Below are 20,303 nucleotides of genomic sequence, written 5' to 3'. Positions count from 1 at the left end.
AAATCTGGAACATAGACATAAAATAGCAGTTCCGTTTTACTTGGTGCAGTCATCCGGTGAACTCCGTTGCCCTGCTTTGTGGAATAGGCCCCTGTTCTTATAATGAAGGCTTACACAGATGGCCACCCTTGTGAAGTGTGATTGACCTGACCTTACACTGCCAATGAGTGAGGCAGTGTTACATTATTGGTATTTGGCAGACGCTCTTATCCAGAGCGACGTACAGTTGATTAGACTAAGCAGGAGACAATCCTCCCCTGGAGCAATGCAGGGTTAAGGGCCTTGCTCAAGGGCCCAACGGCTGTGCGGATCTTATTGCGGCTATTAGAGTTATTGCGATTAGAACCACCGACCTTGCGTGTCCCAGTCATTTACCTTAACCACTACGCTACAGGCCGCCTTCGCTAGAGGCTTCACAAGCTTTAGGACAGGCCACTCATGACTCGCTAATGTGAAACGGCTGTAGGTGTCTTCTGGGGAGCGAGGTGTTCTGATTGGTTGATAGAGGTGATTGACAGCATGCAATGTCCACAGATGTTCCGGAGGAGGCGTGGCCAGAACACCTGCTGCTGATCAGTGGCTCTTTGCAGAAGGTGGGGGAGGAAGAGGAAGAAGCCTCCAGGTAACTCCACTACCTCATCAACCTGTCTGCGGATACTTTGTCAAGACATGATATCCGCTGGTCTTTCATGTGTTGCAGCACTTAAGTACTGAATCTAAGCCATTGAGTGGATAAACAGTCCAAATACCGTGTTTCAAAGGCCTATATTTGACCGCTTGATTGAAAGGAAACCACAAAATATGCATATGCTACAACCCTCCAGGAGTGCAGTTTGACATCCTGCTCTACGCTGTGGACAGGTGCATGATCCTCGATGGGCTGAACAGCCTTAACCTTTGTGCTTGTTACATTTCATATCTTACTATTGATTGAACAAGTTCCCAGAACATCACTCCTGAAAATATTGCTCTTGACATATTTTAGTAATTAGAAATTTGAGCAAGGCCTTTGAGCATTTGCTTGTTAGAGCCGTGACCTGAAACACAGTGCCTGTCTCGCAGACAAAGGGGGGGCTGGGTCATGGCTGTTGTTTAAAAAAAGAAGATCCCACAGTGTAATTTAGACTGGAGCGGAGCCCCCATACACAGCACAGCTGTTGGCCTTTAGCGCTGCTCGCCATTAGCTTAAGGACCTGGTTTAGCTCTGCGTGTGAAACACTGGGAAAAAGTGCCAGAGCAGCTGTGTGTGGGGGGGGGGGGGGGTTGGTCACCGGGGAGACGGGGGTGTCGGCTGCTCAGGTTTTTAATGACAAACCTAGAAACTTCCAGAGGAGACTCCCCCCCTTTCCTTCTCTTTTACTTCAAGTTTCTGTTGCTCATGTGCTCTTTCTCTTACTTTCTCTCTCTCTTTCTCTCTCTTGCTCTCTCACACTCTCTCTCTCTCTGTCTCATGCTCTCTCTCTTTATCTCTGTCTCTCTCTCTCTCTCTCTTTCTGTCTGTCTTTCTTTCATGCTCTGTCTCTTTTCATTTCAGGAAATTATGTGCCGCTAGTGCAGGTAAAGGTCAAAAGAAATAAATGAGAACATTGCCGATATCAATACCAATAACGGCAAGAACAGCAAAAACAAGAACAAAACAACGCCCAGGTAGAGAGAGTAACGGCCGCAGCAGTAACCATGACCGCGCTGTGACAGGTGGTCCCACACTGAGCCAGGAGCGCGATTGGCCCCTCCGCCAGCTGTGTAAAAGGGAGGAGTTTATTTTTCTCATAAAGGATCTCGTCAGCTGGGGAGCGTCTACTGCAGTGTCAAGAGAGAGTGCTCTCTCTCTCTCTTTTTATCTCTCGCTTTCTGTCTCTCACACTCTCATCTTTCTCTCTCAATTTAATTTTCAAATTGGTTCTAGTGTTTCAAAACGACAGCATGAAATGGATTTATGCCAGGAGATAAACAAAGGGAAGGCAACACAACTCAGTTAGTCATGAATACAGCAATAACAGTACTTGCAGGCAAACAACCTGCCACAGTAAATCACTTCAAAGTAAAGCTCTGGTCCCCATATCACCCTTTTTTCATGTCTGACGTCTGAAGTTGTGAATGTAGAAGTGTGACCACAGATAGGGCTTGGTCTCATAGGAATGCATTGTGGCCTGTGTGAGTGCTGGTTCCTCCTGTCCTGTAGGAGGCGCTGTGGTCTGTGTGAGTGCTGGTTCCTCCTCTCCTGTAGGAGGTGCTGGGGCCTGTTTGAGTGCTGGTTCCTCCTCTCCTGTAGGAGGCGCTGTGGTCTGTGTGAGTGTTGGTTCCTCCTGTCCTGTAGGAGGCGCTGTGGTCTGTGTGAGAGTTGGTTCCTCCACTCCTGTAGGAGGCGCTGGGGCCTGTTTGAGAGCTGGTTCCTCCTCTCCTGTAGGAGGCGCTGTGGCCTGTTTGAGAGCTGGTTCCTCCTCTCCTGTAGGAGGCGCTGTGGCCTGTTTAAGAGCTGGTTCCTCCTCTCCTGTAGGAGGCGCTGTGGCCTGTTTGAGAGCTGGTTCCTCCTCTCCTGTAAGAGGCGCTGGGGCCTGTTTGAGAGCTGGTTCCTCCTCTCCTGTAGGAGGCGCTGGGGCCTGTTTGAGAGCTGGTTCCTCCTCTCCTGTAGGAGGCGCTGGGGCCTGTTTGAGAGCTGGTTCCTCCTCTCCTGTAGGAGGCGCTGTGGCCTGTTTGAGAGCTGGTTCCTGCTGGTCCAGGCTGGGTTCTGGGTAGATGTGGCCGCTCAGCTGCTTGTCACGTCTGGACCAGAGACGACACCTCCGCTGCTGTGGCTGCTAACCTTCTACTATCACCCTGTTCACCTGGAGGAGCACCCGGCCCACACACTGGTGAGTGTGTGTGTGTGTGTGTGTGTGTGTGTGTGTGTGTGAGAGTGTGTGCGTGTGTGTGTGTAGTATATGGTATTGTGTGTCTGCCCTTTATCACCCCCTCCTGTCACTTTCTTTTAATATTTGTCAATGTTTAGCTTCAGAATCAAACAAGATCCACCATTTTTCAAACTGAACCGATCTTCAGAAATGAAATTTTATTCCCCTCATTTTCCCTGTCTGTCTCTATTGTCCCTGCGTCTCTTTCTAGTGCCCAGTTGCCTGTGTGTACTATGCCCTTGAGAGTTTGTCTGAAGCATTGAGCTACTGCTTTAATAAGCACTCAACAGATGCCGTGTTGATCCTCCGATCTTTAAGTCAGGGATGGCTCAGGTTATTTACTGAGTCCTCTATGCCCACCAATCCATAGACTGTACAGAGAAAAATCAAAAACCCCCAAAAGCAAACAAACAAGAAGCCCGTGTCCATTGATTTCTCTGAGGAAAGAGGTGCCGTGTTCAGAACCTGAACCGTCTGAGCGGAGGAGGAGGCATGAAGGAAGCTTGTCCTTGAGAATTTATAACGGCCGCGGAAACGCTCCGTGACTTATTCTCATGCACCACGCACCGCCGGATTAAAGAACACTGTCAGGGAGATGTAAATGAAGGCACGCTCTATCTCTCTCTCACACACACGCGTGTGCACATACACTCACTCTGTCTCACACACACGCACACATGGATACATGGACACACATGCACACTCACTCACACACACACACACACACACACACACACACACATGGATACATGGACACACATGCACACTCACTCACACACACACACACACATGCACTCACTCTGTCTTTCACACACATGCATGCACACACTCACCCTCTGTCTCACACACACATGCACACACATGCACACTCACTCACACACACACACATGCACGCGCACACACACAGAGACACATGTACGCACACACACATACATGCTGTTTCTCACGCAGACATGGATATGCGCACACACAGACTCGTGTGCATACACATGCAGACACACACACGGACACTCACACCCACACACAGACATAGACACACACACACAAACCTATTTGTTGTATTACAGGTTTCTCCTGTCTGCTGTTGGTCCGCACATAGCGAGAAGATGAATGATCAGAGTTTGAGTTTTACAGACAGACATCAGGGTCTTTCAGAGCTTTCCTGCTTTTGCTTATATAATCGGGGTCACCATTTCAGTCTGCATTTCACCTTGTTTTGTTAACTTGACAGTCCTCAATCCTGAATTCAATCTCAATAACTCTGACCTTCTGCTGAAGAATTTGTTGAAAGGTTCCTCAAAATCCAGATTTTTGATTGGCGGCAGGCAATGGTACTTAAAATCCTGATTTTTGATTGGCTGCAGGCAATGGCTGGAGAGGCCCTGGATCTCCTGAAGGCGCTCTGCCTCTCTCCTCCTCCTCCTCCTCTTCGTCCCACGCACACCCAGGCCCTGGAGCGACTAAGCTCCACCTGTCCCCACCTGCTCCTCCACCTCTCGGTCAACTTGGCCGTCTTCTCCCACGGCCCCGTCAGCGCCGTCTCCGAGGTGGTCCGCCAGGTGAGGCTCTCCATCCCACCAACTACATTTCCCACAGTGCACCACTGCTTTCCCCTACAGAATGCTCTGGCAGGGATTTGAGGCTCCAGCGTTTCAGTACTTTGCACTGATTGAAAAGACACTGCACTTGCACTGCAGCTGCATTCAAACTTCCTTCATACTTTGTCATGATTGATGTTCTGCCCATTGTATTGAGCACTTGTGCATTCAGCAACTGGAGAGGTTTTGGCCATGTTCATAAAAAAAACAAAACATTTGAAGCATCTTAATCTTGTTTGATCTGAATTTATAATACATTATTTGGACAGCAAATATCCAAAAACACTTGTTTTCTTTTGAATGATCGACTGGAAAAAAAATAAAATAATAAAAGTATATGAAGAAAACAAATCTTGCGACTGCTCTGTTATTGAGCCCGGTTGTTGTGCGAACGGCGAAATGGAAGCTGAGTAACAAAGAGCTCTGCAGGGAGGAAGTGTGGGCGGGGAAACGCCGCGCTGCAGCGGGTCATGTGACCGTCCTCAGAACGCCATTGTTCCCCGGGCCGGACCGGACAGACGCGGCACTGTGCTCCCCGGTGACCGCCCCGCGCCCCGCGCCCCGTTACCTCGTGTCACTGCCGGGGTCCGCAAGGGCCTGGCACGGCACGCCACGCTCACGGAACGCTCCGGAAACGCGCCGCCTCTCTCAGCAGATAAAGAAAACTTGTTTTTCCCTCAGTGGCATTTTAAATGGTAAAATAATCACTCTTTTATTTTTTTTTATTTTTTTTTTCCCAGCAAATTAAAATGCTTTTTCTTTCAAGCACCAGCTGGCTAGACTTCATAGAATTGACCCTGTCCCTCACACACCACACACACACACACACACACACACACACTCACCCCATGGTAAAACATGAATAATGTGCGCTGCTATGCCTTGTGTGCCCTGCAGGTGGCGGTGCAGCCGGGCAGGTACCGCGAGGCAGAGGCCATGGAGATGACATCCGCTGTGACGGTGCTCCTCTCCAGGGTGGAGCGGGGGCTGAGCCGCAGGGCCCAGCCCAACCCCAGGGTTCAGTCCAGGCTGAGGACCGTCCAGGAAGCACTGGTACTGCCAAGAACTGCATGACCTGGGCACGTCCATGTGACAACCAGCCCCAAAACTACCCTTTACACACAGGACACCATGTGACAACCAGCCCCAAAACTACCCTTTACACACAGGACACCATGTGACAACCAGCCCCAAAACTACCCTTTACACACAGGACACCATGTGACAACCAGCCCCGAAACTACCCTTTACACACAGGACACCATGTGACAACCAGCCCCAAAACTACCCATTACACACAGGACACCATGTGACAACCAGCCCCAAAACTACCCTTTACACACAGGACACCATGTGACAACCAGCCCCAAAACTACCCTTTACACACAGGACACCATGTGACAACCAGCCCCAAAACTACCCTTTACACACAGGACACCATGTGACAACCAGCCCCAAAACTACCCTTTACACACAGGACACCATGTGAATATGACCAGCCCCCAATAATAATGTCAAAACAACAACACCAAAACTACCCTTTCATGCCAGGGGTCCTCAAATCTGGCCCTCAAAATGTATTGCTTATTAAATGGCAAAAAGACATTTACTGCACAATCATTTCCTTGTGACTAGTAGCCAGGACACGCCTCAATATTTGCCCCCCACCCACTCCATCCCCTTGACGCATTGGCCCTCCAGGACTGGAGTTAAAACTGCAGACATTGCAGCCCCTTGCAGTACTGGGGTGGAGACCCCTGTATTAGAGTGTCCCATTTTGCAGGAAGTCTGATGGTTTTAGCAGGTGCATCGGTCAATACACTGGGGCACTGCTGACATGGAGGCTGGAGGGGGTGTTCCTTCCGGAATGTTCTATCCGGGCCGATCCGGGTGGATCCTTGCAGTGGGACAGCCCCCTGTGGACGGGATGAGGCTGGAACGGGACGGGGCTTTTGGGAAGAGGGCAGGATATCTGGGCTCGGATTCCTCGCTCGAGGCTCATCTCTGCTCCTCTCCTGCTCCTCTGGGACACCGCCACTCTGCAGAGCCCTTAGCACTGATTTATTAGAGCCTGACATTCACCTCCAGCCTCCTGCTATCCTCACTGGACACACACACACACACACACACACACACACACTCTCTCTCACATGCACGCACATACACACACTCTCTCACATGCACGCACATACACACACACGCACACCCTCTCTCACACACACACACACACACACTCACTCTCTCTCTCTCACATGCACGCACATACACACAGTCTCTCTCACATGCACGCACATACACACACACGCACACCCTCTCTCACACACACACACACACACACACTCTCTCTCTCTCTCACATGCACGCACACACACGCACACCCTCTCTCACACACACACACACTCTCTCTCTCTCACACACACGCACACATACACACACTCTCACATGCAAGCATATACACACACTCAACACGCACGCACATACACATACACTTACATGCACTCATACACGCATGCAAACACACACATACACACTGTCCCACCCACTTGTGCCTTTACATAAAACCAGTCCAGACTCAGGAAAGTATTAGAAAATAATTTCACGGCTCTTTATTGACAAGATACACATGAAGCAGTAAAATCCATCTGGTGCAGGAATGTTTCTGTTGACGTAATGGCTCCAATTCCTCGAGAGAGGACATTAAGCGGCTCGTATAAACTCCACAGCGCCTCGTCTACATCTAAACCCCCTGTTGAGAATCGGTTACCAGAACCATGGATTTTAAAGACGAGCATGTTTCGCGTTTAAAATTCCCTGGCATTTACACTTTCAGAAACATTTCTTGGACAGAATAAAAATTTAAAAAAAGAACAAGGATCTTGTGTTTTGCACCGAAACATTATTCCAGTACACGGCAGCCAGTGCATGGTGGGGTGGCTCTTGCATGCCGTGCCACAGTGCAGAGAGGGGCCCGGTAAATTCAGCGACACGCCGGTTCCTCTGGCCCCTCAGCTCCGGGTTCGGAAGAGTCCCGGGATACCGCCAGACGGGTTTGACAGTCGGTCTGGAGTGTCCGCCCCTCTGGTTTTCGTCGAGGGCGGGGGGCCGGATCCCCTTTGATGGACACAGCTGCCCCTGGGGGGGAGGAAGAGACAGGAGCGTGAGAGGAGGTGGGGGGGGGGGGGGGGGGAGACACCGGCTGTGATGGCTTTAGCAGCAACCAGCCCCCCAAAAAAAAACACGAGAGAGGGGCCCACCCTGTTCCCCCCACAGGGAGCCCCAGCCCACCCCCCCATCCCTGGCCGGGGGGGGACTTTCAGCAGCTGTCTGTGAGCAGGGCCAGGCCGTGGTGTGGTACAGCCTGCAAAGCCTGGCCAAAAGATCCCCGCCTTCAGCCTGGCTCCACCACACCACGCCCCTCTCTGGAGTAAAAGCCCATCCACACCGAGACGAGAACTGTAACTAACCATAACCCTGCGAGCGTCCACACTGACCAACGGCAACGTTCGGGAAATAGTGCCGCCATTTTGAATGTGATGCCCAGTAATTTTGAAAAAGGTCACTTTTTGAAAATGATCCCAACAATATGGTTTGTCTCTGTTGTTGTCTTATAGATGTGGTGTGCACATGAGTTGGATTGATTTCTAAAATGATACAATAGTAATTGTTATAGTTATCGTTCTTGCTGTGGAAGGGTTTTAAGTATGTCTTTTCAGGGTGGACACCCTGCTGTTAGCTCGGGAACAGAGTGTCCACCCTGAACAGGGCATAACTCTGGGGCTGGTATACAGGTGTGCATGTTAGGTGAAGGTGCAGTGCAGGGCTGGTAATGGACAGCTGAGCCGGTACTATGCAGATGTACAGGTGAGCAGGTACTATGCAGATGTACAGGTGAGCAGGTACTATGCAGATGTACAGGTGAGCAGGTACTATGCAGATGTACAGGTGAGCCGGTACTATGCAGATGTACAGGTGAGCCGGTACTATGCAGATGTACAGGTGAGCCGGTACTATGCAGATGTACAGGTGAGCCGGTACTATGCAGATGTACAGGTGAGCCGGTACTATGCAGATGTACAGGTGAGCAGGTACTATGCAGATGTACAGGTGAGCCGGTAATATGCAGATGTACAGGTGAGCCGGTACTATGCAGATGTACAGGTGAGCAGGTACTATGCAGATGTACAGGTGAGCCGGTACTATGCAGATGTACAGGTGAGCAGGTACTATGCAGATGTACAGGTGAGCCGGTAATATGCAGATGTACAGGTGAGCCGGTACTATGCAGATGTACAGGTGAGCCGGTACTATGCAGATGTACAGGTGAGCAGGTACTATGCAGATGTACAGGAGAGCAGGTGCATGGGGCCGGACTCCTGTTCCTGCTGAACTGAGCCAGTATGTCAGTAGAACTGTTATCAGCTCAGTAGGCACAGGAGGCTCGGTCCAACTCGCTTCTTTCTGATGGGAAACCAGGCCCGGGTCAGACCCGGGAACCACACCGGACTGTGTTCAGTAATGTGGCCTGAGGAAAGAGCACTCATGGAGCAGCTCCTGCCTCGGTGCTGACGTCCGGCGGGAAAATCACCAACGAGCCGAGAAACCACGCAGCGAAGGAGAGCAGGACAGACACTCCGAGAGAGAGAGAGAGAGAGGTAGAGGGGGGAGAGACAGAGAGAGAGAGATGGAGAGAGCGATGGAGAGAGAGAGAGAGAGAGAGAGAGAGAGAGACAGACAGACAGCAGGAGTGCGGCCGGCCCGCTGGGCTGAAGTGGAGCAGCCTTCCTCTCCCGGGACTGGGGCGTCCCCGCCCTGCAACGTGAGCGGCAGACAGGAGCTCCCGCCCCCAGCGCCGGGGTTTAGAGAAGGAAACGCAGCCCTAACGAAGAGGAGGACGCAGCCCTAACGAAGAGGAGGAGGCAGCCCTAACGAAGGGGAGGACGCAGCCCTAACGAAGGGGAGGACGCAGCCCTAACGAAGGGGAGGACGCAGCCCAAAGGACGGGGAGGACGCAGCCCTAACGAAGGGGAGGACGCTCAAAGCCAGGGAAAAGTCTTATTTACCTAAATCGATTGGACTACCTGACCTCTTTAAATGAAATCACAGGCTGCAGCTGCAGACTGAATGCATGTCCTTACTGAAGAAGTTGAACTGGTTAAATATAGAAGTAGAACTCAGGATTAATGTAGAAGTTTAAAAATCTGGTTGCATAGAGAAGTTTAGCTGGTGTAATATAGGAGTGTATCTGTAGTGCAGTATAGTACTACAGTAGAACTGTGGTGTAAGGGTCAGCATTGCATTGATGTATAGAGCAGTTTTGAAACTGAAGCAGTAGCATTTGCCCCAGACCTCGTTATCCAGTTGTGCATCTCTGAATTTATGAGCCTCTACTCTGACCCCTAGGCCTCCCCCAAATTGGCTTCATTCACAAAATGAGCCACGTTTTGGTCCACTTAACCTGCTTTATGACTCGTGAATGCACCTATGTTCATCTGATGTTTATCGTTCCACCCCTGTCTGGAACACCCACTCACACCTGTAATGCCTTCCTGCTGCAGGGAAGCCGTATTCTACATTTGGCCACAGGAGGCGCTATTGGGCAACCAGACTGGGTATAGCCGTAATGGGAGTGTCATTTTTCCTTCGTTACCAATTACCAAGCCATTGCTTGGTTCCCTAAAATCTGTAAAAATCGGGAGGGGCGGTGTTTTTCCGGCCACAACCAGCTCTTTACTGAGAATGCGCGATTAGAGGCTTGCGAATACATGCATAAAAAACTACAATTCCCAGCTCCTGGGTGGGTGAGAAGTGGGCCGAGGCGAACGCACACCGTCTTAACAGCATTTAGGCAGCAAGGAGTCCCCTCCCTCTCCACCGCAAATCGGGGCCCACACATTAACAGGACCCCCCCCCCCTTTCAATGTGATGGATTCTGAAAAGTGGTATATAAACAAACTATTATATATTATTATAATTGATAATTATTGATAAAAAAGGGGTCTTTATGTAATGCTTATTAGTAAAGCTTAACACAGCAGGCCTCCCCCCGGGTTAAAGAAGCAGGCGGGGAGTTTGGGGACTGGAAGTGACGGCAGGATTGATTAGTGTCCCCGTCGGTCTGACCCGTAAGTCTACAGACACACTGAGTGTCTGTGAGGGAGGGATTCTGGCCGGGAGATCGATATTCACTCCAGCGTTGGCTCGGATACTGACGCAGGGTCAAAGAAAATAATCCAGTTTCTCATTAGCCTGTCTGGATGTGGCGGTTTGGGGGGAAGAGAGCGGGGTCTGGGGTTACTCGATACGTGCAGCAGCAGGAAACGTGGCTTGTCTCAGAACCCGCACCTCATAACACAGTGTCAACACGATGCAGAAAAACACCCAAAAAAGGCCGTTTTAGTGACTGAATAAACGCTCTTCACTTTCAGTCCATGAATGCATTCTTCGCCAAAAAAGCATGAGCGTGTGTGTGTGTGCGAATATTTTTGTTTTACAGTCAAAGTTGTAAATCAGGGTGAAAACAATGAGGCTGTCGTGTGTGTGTGTGTGTGTGTGTGTGTGTGTGTGTGTGTGTATGTGTGTGTGTGAGAGTGCGTGCGTGTGCGTGTCTGTGTTTATGTGTGCATGTGTGCTTGTGTGCGTGCGTGTGTGCGTATGTGTGTGCCTGTGTGCATGTGTGTGCCTGTGTGCATGTGTGTTTATGTGTGTGTGTGTGTGCGTGTGTGTATGTGTGTGTGCCTGTGTGCATGTGTGTGTGTGTGTGCGTGTATGTGTGTTTGTGTGCGTGTGTGTGTGCGTGTGTGTGTGTGTGTGTGCGTGTATGTGTGTTTGTGTGCGTGTGTGTGTGTATGTGTGTGTGCCTGTGTGCATGTGTGTATGTGCGTGTGTGTGTGTATGTGTGTGTGCGTGTGCGTGTGTGTGTGTGTGCGTGTGTGTGTGTGTGTGTGCATGTGTGTATGTGCGTGTGCGTGTGGCTGTGGGGGGGTACGCAGTCCGTCACTAAGCGCTGTACACCCTGAGTTATGTGCCGCTCCTTTGACGCCATTTGTTGCTTCCCAGCACTCATTACTGGCGTGGCGCAGGTTTGATTTATCACCAGCGCCCGTCCCCCGCCCCAGCAGCAGCCTGAGCTCCCGCTCTGCTTCCTCACGGGGCCGGAGCGGGCCCGACACTCTCAGACCGCCACAATTCATGTTTTAAGTGCAGGGGGGGGGGGGGGAAATGGTACTTCTAAAAACCTAAAAAGAGATTGTTTTTCCGAAGTTTGGCTCCTGTTTGGGGTTGTATTTTATTTATTCTCATGCGAGTGGACACCGAGGAGCAGCTCGCCGTGGTAACTGATTCAGTGTCGGGTCGGACGGTAGTGCTTCTACAGACGGACAAAGTTCAGCTCCTAACTGTCATGCAGGCCTGGGGAAGCTCTCTCTCCCTCTCTCACCCCCCCTCTCTCTTTCCATTTCTCTCCCTCTCCCTCTCTCTTTCCTTGCGCTCCCTCTCTTCACACTTCCCTCTCTCACATCCTTTTCCTTCGTTTCACCCTCCCAGGGGAGATTTACTGTCTGAGGTGTTTCCACGGAGATGGACGTCTTTCCCCTCAGCTGAGTCCAGCCCCCCGTTCTCTCTCTCTCTCTCTCTTTCTTTCTTTCTTTCTCACACTCTTGTGTTCAGCTCTCTTCAGGTGCAGAACTTAGCCACTGTGAACAAAGAGGAAATCAATCACTGTTCACCAATCAGCTAAGCTCTGCACCTGGTCAGAGAGATCAAGGTCAATCCATCTTACGCACGCACGCACGCACGCCACGCCACGCACGCCACGCACGCACACACAGAGGTAGGGGCCTGTTTAACTCTGGGATGGGGTGCATGGAAAGTTTGGTCCTTTTCACTTTTCCAGGCCAAGGCCAAGCCCCCTCCCTCCCCACCGCACACACACCTACCTACCCCTTGTTTGCGACGGTGCCTCCGGTTGCCATGACAGCCGGCAGGGTCCGCGGCTGTGTGGTAATCCCTGGCAATGTGATTTTTATCTTAAGTCACAAATCAGCACGCCAGGAACCCGCACAGCCGGGACATGAAAGGAGGAGGCCAGAGGACGGGCTCCAGCCTCGAGCCGCTCCGCTGCACGGTCCGCTGAACTGCCGATATTTCCTCATTAAGCCCCCTGCTCCCAGCCAGGGCACACACACACCACACACACACATACACACACACACACACCACACACCACACATACACACACACACACCACATACACACACACACACACACACCACATACACACACACCACACATACACACACACACACCACATACACACACACACACACACACCACATACACACACACCACACATACACACACACACACCACATACACACACACACACACACACCACATACACACACACCACACATACACACACACACACCACATACACCACATACACCACATACACACACACACACACCACACACACACCACATACACACACACACACACACACACACACACACCACATACACACATACACACACACACACACACACACACACACCACATACACACACACACACACACCACATACACACCACATACACACACACACACACACCACATACACACACACATACATACACACACACACACCACACATACATACACACACACACACACATACATACATACATACATACACACACCACACATACATACACACACACACACCACATACACACACATACACACACCACACATACACACCACACACACACACCACACATACATACACACACACACACACACCACATACACACACACACCACACACACACACACACACATACATACATACATACACACACACACCACACATACATACACACACACACACCACATACACACACCACACATACACACACACACACACCACACATACATATACACACACACACACACACCACACACACACACCACACATACATACACACACACACACACCACATACACACACATACACACACCACACATACATACACACACACCACATACACACACCACACACATACATACACACACACACACACCACATACACACACTCACATACATACATACACACGCACACCACACACACACATACACACACACACACCACACACACACAAATATACATACACATGCACACCACACACACACACACAGATACACACACACACAGAAAACAAAACAAAGGTGGGAGTCTCAGGGAGGGGGGCTAATCAGCTTCTGGCTTCAAAGCTGTCATGTAGATGACATCATCATCAGTCTTGTTTCCACCACTAGGGAACTTGGACTTCAGACAAAGCAAAAAATACAAACAAACAAAACCCAGGGGCAGGAAAGGACAAGCAATGTGTTGCCGTGGGTTGCCCGAGAGTACTTGAATGTGTTTTGTGTTCAAGGTGCACTTTCCAATGTCTCGGCCACTTAATCGTCATCGGACCACAAATTAGAAATGTTAAAATAATAAAGTTTCAGCCACGTAATGCGGCATTACAGCATTACGGAATGTTCCGGACGACGTGCTGCTGCAGGTCTGCGGATACGGGCGCCAGCCAGGTGACTGAAAGAGGATGAGGAAGGGGAGCGAAGAGGGGGCCCCTCTCACAATGAAGACGGCACTTCCACAGAGACAGCCCGTCGGATGCGGCCCGGGATTAACGTGATTTATCCCGGGTCTGAAAGACGGAAGCTCGCCGTGGGGGCGGGCAAAGTGCCTCTCCCAGGGTGCATAAAGCCTTCTCGCGTCTCCATAAAAGCTCCTCTCGCAGTCCTCACCCGAGTGGGCCTTTCTTCTTCTGCAGTCGACAGAGAGAAGAAAGGGATTTATTTAAGTACCCGACAGGGGGCCTATAAGTTGCTTTTCCTGATGTCGACCGACCTTGCGGAGCCCCGTCTTTGAGCAGTGCGGCGATGCCTTGCCCAGCCGATGCGCACCGCACGTTTAAAAAAGGGGTTAAAAGTGCAGTTTTAAAAAGGAGCAGACCAAAAAGATCCTCCTCCTCCTGCTGCTACAACATCCATATTCCGTCTCCCGCTCCCTTCCTACTGAGAGGAGACAAACAACCCACTGGCACTGAAGGCCCTTAGCATTCCTGCACTACTAATGGCAGCGTGGTTGCTTGAGGAATTTTGCTAAAATGTTGCAGGTAAACAGTGTAAAAAAGAAAAAAGAAAGATAGTCGACTCAGAAAGGCCTGGGGAGTTTTGCTATGCAGACACTTTTTTTGATGAAAGGAAGGAAGACGGAGAAAAAAAACTTGCTGACCTCTTTTGGTTCTTCGGCGTCTGTTTGAGGAACGTATTCCAAATTCCTTTCGCGCTCTCTCCCTACATCTCCCCCTCTCACAAAACATGTTGAGAAGGCTTTTCTACTCGCCGCAGAAAGAGCAAGTGTGTCTGGGTTTTCAGTAAGAATTCTAAAGAAGGGAAGCCAAGTGACTTGGGGTGGGAGGTTTAATAAGGGCAAAGTGTCCTATTTAAGACTCCCACAGGCCCAAAACCTGTTCTGTTAACAGCATTATTCTTTCTAAACCACACCATGACCCACTATTACCTTCATCCTTTCCAAGAATTCACCTACAAGGCAGAGTCAGCATCAATAATTTTCTGCTCAGATTTGCTCCTGAATTTTCTGGGTGTCTTATTTTCCTCATTTTGCATGATTTACTACATAAATGTTTCAGTGTTTTCTGCAATACTTTCACCGAGTTTTGATTAAAGGATCTAGATCATCGTGACAATACTTTTTGAACTGGATTAATTTTACATTTTGAAATTCACTTAAAAGTTTTTTTGTTTTCGTCTTTTTAATAGCACTCCTGGCATGGCGTAACGTTTGGGAAACGCTGCTCTCGAGCTCAAGAATGGCAGCAACAAAGTCGTCCTTGATATTACACAGAGAAATGCACAACCTAATGAAAAAAATCCCATTGTTCAATGTCAGGACCCCAAAAGCTCCCTAATTGGACAAAGGAACGCCCCTCTGGCCAGTGGAATGCAGTTCATCCGAGTTCACAGCCTCCCCATCTTCACTATCGACCATGCCAAATTTTAACTATGGCCCCAGCATTCCCAAGGCTTCCCAATGCACACACATACTTTCCTGCTAATGTCACTTTCCCTGTCACTCCGCTCAGGAAGAAGAAGAAGAAATGGAAAGATGAATCATGTGGACAGTCAGTGTTTTACACTCGGCCAACATCTGGTCCTGAGGCTTTTAAGGTACAGGGCTACCAGTTACTCATTTGCTTCAGTAACATGAACATTCAGCCATATTGTTTTCACAGTTTTACAGAAACTTGCAGAGAGCATATTAATATACACTGTTTATGAGCAAGGTGGACACAAAGTACGCTCCTACCTGGAAGAATTAGTCGATTTCCGAAGGATCACAGGAAGTCACAGCTGACTTTTCCAGAACACAAACTTTGGGCTCATTCCAGTCGCTTATTTTAAACGTCCTTGTCCTTGTCCTCAATCCTTGCGTGACCCAGAAATCAATCGATGCTGGCCACCTTTAAGGACATTCCTATCTGTTAAATGCTCGGAGGAGGAGCGAAGAACAAGGACGCTGTATCCTTGTAAAGAAGAGTGTATCCTTCGCAAAAGTATTTCTTCAGAAGGCGTGACATAAAAGATTGATCGCTTCACATCAGCCATGTCTGTAATTGGCATGGCTTCAAAATGACTCTTGAAAGAGTAAGGACATTTGCCTAATACACGATTTCCTTGATAACTACACATCCTTGTATCTTTTTGCTGTGTCCTCTGCTTGGTTAAGGGTGGCGGAAAGGCCAAGAAGGATGGATGTAAGGCAGGGGTGTCAAACTCCTGTCCTGGTTTTCGGTGTGTTTCAGCACGAGAGATGCATTTCAAGGTCTTTAATTGGCTGCTGATTGAAAGGAAACCACAAATACCAGCAGACACTGCAGGACTGGAGTTTGACACCCCTGATGTAAGGAGTGAAAATAAACGATTGGAATGAACCCTCTGTCCAACCACCACTGAGATGTGACAATGCTCCACACAAATGTCCCACAATGCATTATGAGCTCTGTACCTTCTGCTCAAGGCTGGCAACAGATACTCTGCTCCTTATTAACATTATTATTATTGGCATTTTTTGGCAGATGCTCTTATCCAGAGCGACGTACAGACTAAGCAGGAGACAATCCTCCCCTGGAGCAATGCAGGGTTAAGGGCCTTGCTCAAGGGCCCAACGGCTGTGCGGATCTTATTGTCGCTACATTGGGATTAGAACCGTCAACCTTGCGTGTCCCAGTCATTTACCTTAACTACTACGCTACAGGCCACCCTTTCAGGCACTCAAGCGTAACTACTGTAAAATCCCAAGAGTACCATACAGCACTCTCGACTTCATACCGTACCTTTTCAACCAATCAAAATGACTGCTATACGTACCACAGTAACAAGGTGAAGGAATCAGTTCAATGCAGTTGAACACCAAGGACTGGGGTTTGCGGTCCTTGGTGTTCGGGCCTGCTGGATCCGAGTATAGTCGGCGAGTGGCAATAATTGGGTTGGTAATGGGTGTCATATAGCGCTAGAAATGCCTGTAATGGGTCAGAACCTCTCGTAGTTCAGAGAGGATGGGAGCAGGAGCTGAGTATCTGGTGAGTGTAAAGCCTGTGCTGGTGGCGAGTTGGAGCCGTACCTGATCTGAGCATGCTCAGAGGATCATCTCTTCCACGACCTTGCGGGCGGACGGGTCCATGTCCTGGCACGCGCGGGAGAAGCAGCGGTGGGCAAGGGCCTGCTGTCGAGCGTCCTCGTTAACCATCAGCTCTCCGTACAGGTACACGCCCATTGCCTGTGACACGCACACACACACACACACCAGCTCTCCGTACAGGTACATGCCCATTGCCTGTGACACATACATACACACACACACACACACACACACACACATCAGCTCTCCGTACAGGTACACGCCCATTGCCTGTGACACGCACACACACACACACATCAGCTCTCTGTACAGGTACACGGCCATTGCCTGTGACACACACACACACACACACACACACACTCACATCAGCTCTCTGTACAGGTACCTGCCCATGGCCTGCGACACCCACCACAGCCTGGATATAGTGACTTTCTGCCTGTGAGCATTTACCAAAAACCCAGCCCTTCCAAAATACAGACCTCTCCTCTAAACACTGAGGCATGTCCGTGCACACACGGACACACATATACACACACAGTTCCATCTGCTTTCCGTTACTATGGGGCGGATTCTTAAAAGTCATCGATTTGTTTTCAGTAGAAAACTTCCCAGTGCGAGTGTTTATGTAGTAAAATGTTCCATATTTCTCAGCTCTGGTCAGCACATGAGGTCATGGTTTGTACTGGCCCCGGAGTATAAATATAAATCCCCCCACCGTGTATAAATGTAAACCTCTTAAGGCCGTGGGTCCAGCCGAGGCCCGGGCGACACCGAGCGGACCGGTCTGAGCCGAGCTCCCACCCGAGGCGCTCCCGGTCCGGAGCAGAATGCAGCGGCACCGCGGCAGCAGCCTTCCCGCTCTACGGGGCTTAGCCTTTATCCCGGGCCACTCGCACAGCTTTCCTCTCACAACAGCCGCCCTTAACCCAGCGGAGCGAGCGCTCTGCCCGCCGGGCTGTGTGGCACAGTGCAGCGTTTTCAGCCCGTGGACCGGCAAATCCCGGTCTCAAAGTCTCGGGGACTGGCACACGTCCTAAGGTCAACAGCAGCGTGCGCTTCATTTTGACTGACTAAACGCTGGGGACTGGTGCCAGTCCACGGACTGGTGAAAGGGAACCAGGGGCGTAAGGTATACAGGCCTGGACATGTGTCCTGGCAATGTAGTGTGTCAGCAGCACGTGAGATAAAGTCTTGTTTCTGATGGTAACAGAGCCTCTGCCGGTCAGGTGAGGGGGTGGGAGACTTCCGCTTTGGGAGAAAATGATTGTGAAATGTTTTTGAAAAATAAATGCATTCCAGGCCTACATGGTCTACCGGCTTTGCCCTGGCTTGACCTGCTTATACGGCAGTGTGCAGCAGAAAGAGGGTGCCAGTTCTGACTGTTTTTCACATGACTAAGATGGGGAATCTGAGGATTCGTCCTGCAGGGAGGGAGTGATAGAGAGAGAGAACGGGAGTGAGAGTCTGGAGGCTGTGATTTCTTATTCCACTTCATCTCTCTCAGCTCGGTCTACCTTTGAGAGACCTGCCAGCTGTTTCCTGGACTGCAACACTGCTGCAGCTCCTATTGAAGTTTCCAACCACAGTGGAACCCAACAAAGTTCCTAATTCTCCATGAGATGGCTCACACTAACTTTCTTTCCAGCGAGCGAGCCGAATCCTAACCCCGCTTCACCACTAATTTCCATCACTAATAATAAGCATTCGTGTCAAAAGCTTTTTGCTGTATTTCTGAATAATATGTTTTTTGCAAAGATTCTGCATAAAGTAAGAATAATATTGCAGACTACCTGCCTGTGTGTGTGTGCACACAGATGGGAGTGTGGCCCATGTAATAAAAGTGAGAAACTGTGGGTGTGTCCTTGTGTGTCGGCGTTTGTACCTGGTCCTCCAGCAGGAAGTTCTCCACATCTCCATAGGCAGCGGTATACTTGTGTTTCACCACCAGCTCACACCAGCGATGTCTCACCTGAGGAGAGAGCACACCGACCCTCTCATTACACTCTCCTGACGTGGCCCACCACACGCCAATCACAGAAGACCCTCTTCATGACATCATCACCGTCGCCACGGGAACACTCCCAGAACTCTACGACGAGCAACCCCGAGTCCTCACTGGTGAGGTAATCCATGACAAGACACGCGGAAGCAAAACCATTCAGCTTGTTCAACCCCGGAGAAGCTTTTCGGCCGAGTACAAACGCGGAACGATCACGTTCTCGTTCAGCGAATCCGCTGCCAGGCCTTCTCCAGAGCCGCCGGCGAATCCTTATCTCTGACACCTCCTGAACGCGCCCGGCAGCCATGCCCCGGCCGCACCGGATCAAAAGTGCGCCGGCTGACAGCGGGGCTGATCGGAGACATAAAAATAAAAAAAAGGCCTGCGAGCGCCTCTGCCTCTAACTGCGCACTCGCCCCGATGCGCTTCCACATGTCCTAATCTTATCAAGATTACACCTTTTCATCTCACATCTTCTTCTCGCGTAGGTTCTGCGGGGCTTCTGAGGTGAACCCTATGTCGAAACGCCTGTGTGCAAATCTGTAATTTAAGAAGTGAAGAAACTCCATGGGCTGATTTGATCCACCACAAAGACGGTGTTCATCAAGGGGCTTTCTGCAGAACAATGAGTCGGGCTTCATTCTGCGTGTGTGTGTTGTCCATTGTTGGGACGGCATGGTGAATGACACTGCTTTCCTCTGTCCTCACACACACACACACACACACACACACAGAGTAATGCTGCTGTTTATTACCATCTCATAGTCTCATAAATTTTAAACCGGCGCGAGCACGCACACTCTAATTTCACTTTGCTCGCAAGCGCATAATCGACTCATTACGGTTATTATTACCACCACTCTGTCATAAACTTTCAATTATCCTGGCTTGACCTACAAAGAGAAGCATATAACAGCCTACAATAGGACGGCTATAGGACACCTATGCAGTCTGTCACTTCTAATACAGAGACATTGAGACGGGAAATGTCGTTTTTGCTCATTGTTTGAGATGATGCCCCATTACAGTGGACCAGAGGGGCAGCGGTAGCTTGGCTCTCTCATCATCGGTTCTAGGAGAGGAGGCTA

The 20,303-nt window shown here is 50.1% G+C and overlaps 2 protein-coding genes across 5 annotated transcripts in view; one reads left to right on the top strand and one right to left on the bottom strand.

Moving 5' to 3' along the window:
• fancc (FA complementation group C) overlaps positions 1–6,094 on the top strand; it is a 32,413-nt gene extending 26,319 nt beyond the window's left edge. The window contains exons 12-15 of one of the 2 annotated variants that reach the window (XM_061260424.1): positions 535–622; positions 2,678–2,852; positions 4,256–4,450; positions 5,387–6,094. In XM_061260424.1, coding sequence (XP_061116408.1) covers positions 535–622; positions 2,678–2,852; positions 4,256–4,450; positions 5,387–5,563 — 635 coding nt within the window. In that variant the 3' untranslated portion in view covers positions 5,564–6,094. The remainder of the gene's footprint in view (positions 1–534; positions 623–2,677; positions 2,853–4,255; positions 4,451–5,386) is intronic. The other variant, XM_061260425.1, reaches the window with a different exon arrangement.
• Positions 6,095–7,068: 974 nt separating this feature from the next.
• aopep (aminopeptidase O (putative)) overlaps positions 7,069–20,303 on the bottom strand; it is an 89,537-nt gene continuing 76,302 nt past the window's right edge. For 2 of the 3 annotated variants that reach the window (XM_061260423.1, XM_061260422.1), the window contains 3 exons: positions 19,099–19,185; positions 17,199–17,354; positions 7,069–7,621 (listed from right to left, as the gene is read on the bottom strand). In XM_061260423.1, the coding sequence (XP_061116407.1) occupies positions 17,214–17,354; positions 19,099–19,185 (228 nt within the window). In that variant the 3' untranslated portion in view covers positions 7,069–7,621; positions 17,199–17,213. Of the gene's footprint in view, positions 7,622–17,198; positions 17,355–19,098; positions 19,186–20,303 lie in introns of those variants that run through there. The other variant, XR_009710011.1, reaches the window with a different exon arrangement.

The sequence above is a fragment of the Conger conger genome, chromosome 11, assembly GCF_963514075.1.
Source record: "Conger conger chromosome 11, fConCon1.1, whole genome shotgun sequence".
In the NCBI taxonomy this organism is placed as follows: Eukaryota; Metazoa; Chordata; class Actinopteri; order Anguilliformes; family Congridae; genus Conger; species Conger conger.
The sequence above is the reverse complement of the archived record's forward strand: the minus strand, read 5'-3'. Positions and strand labels throughout refer to the sequence as shown.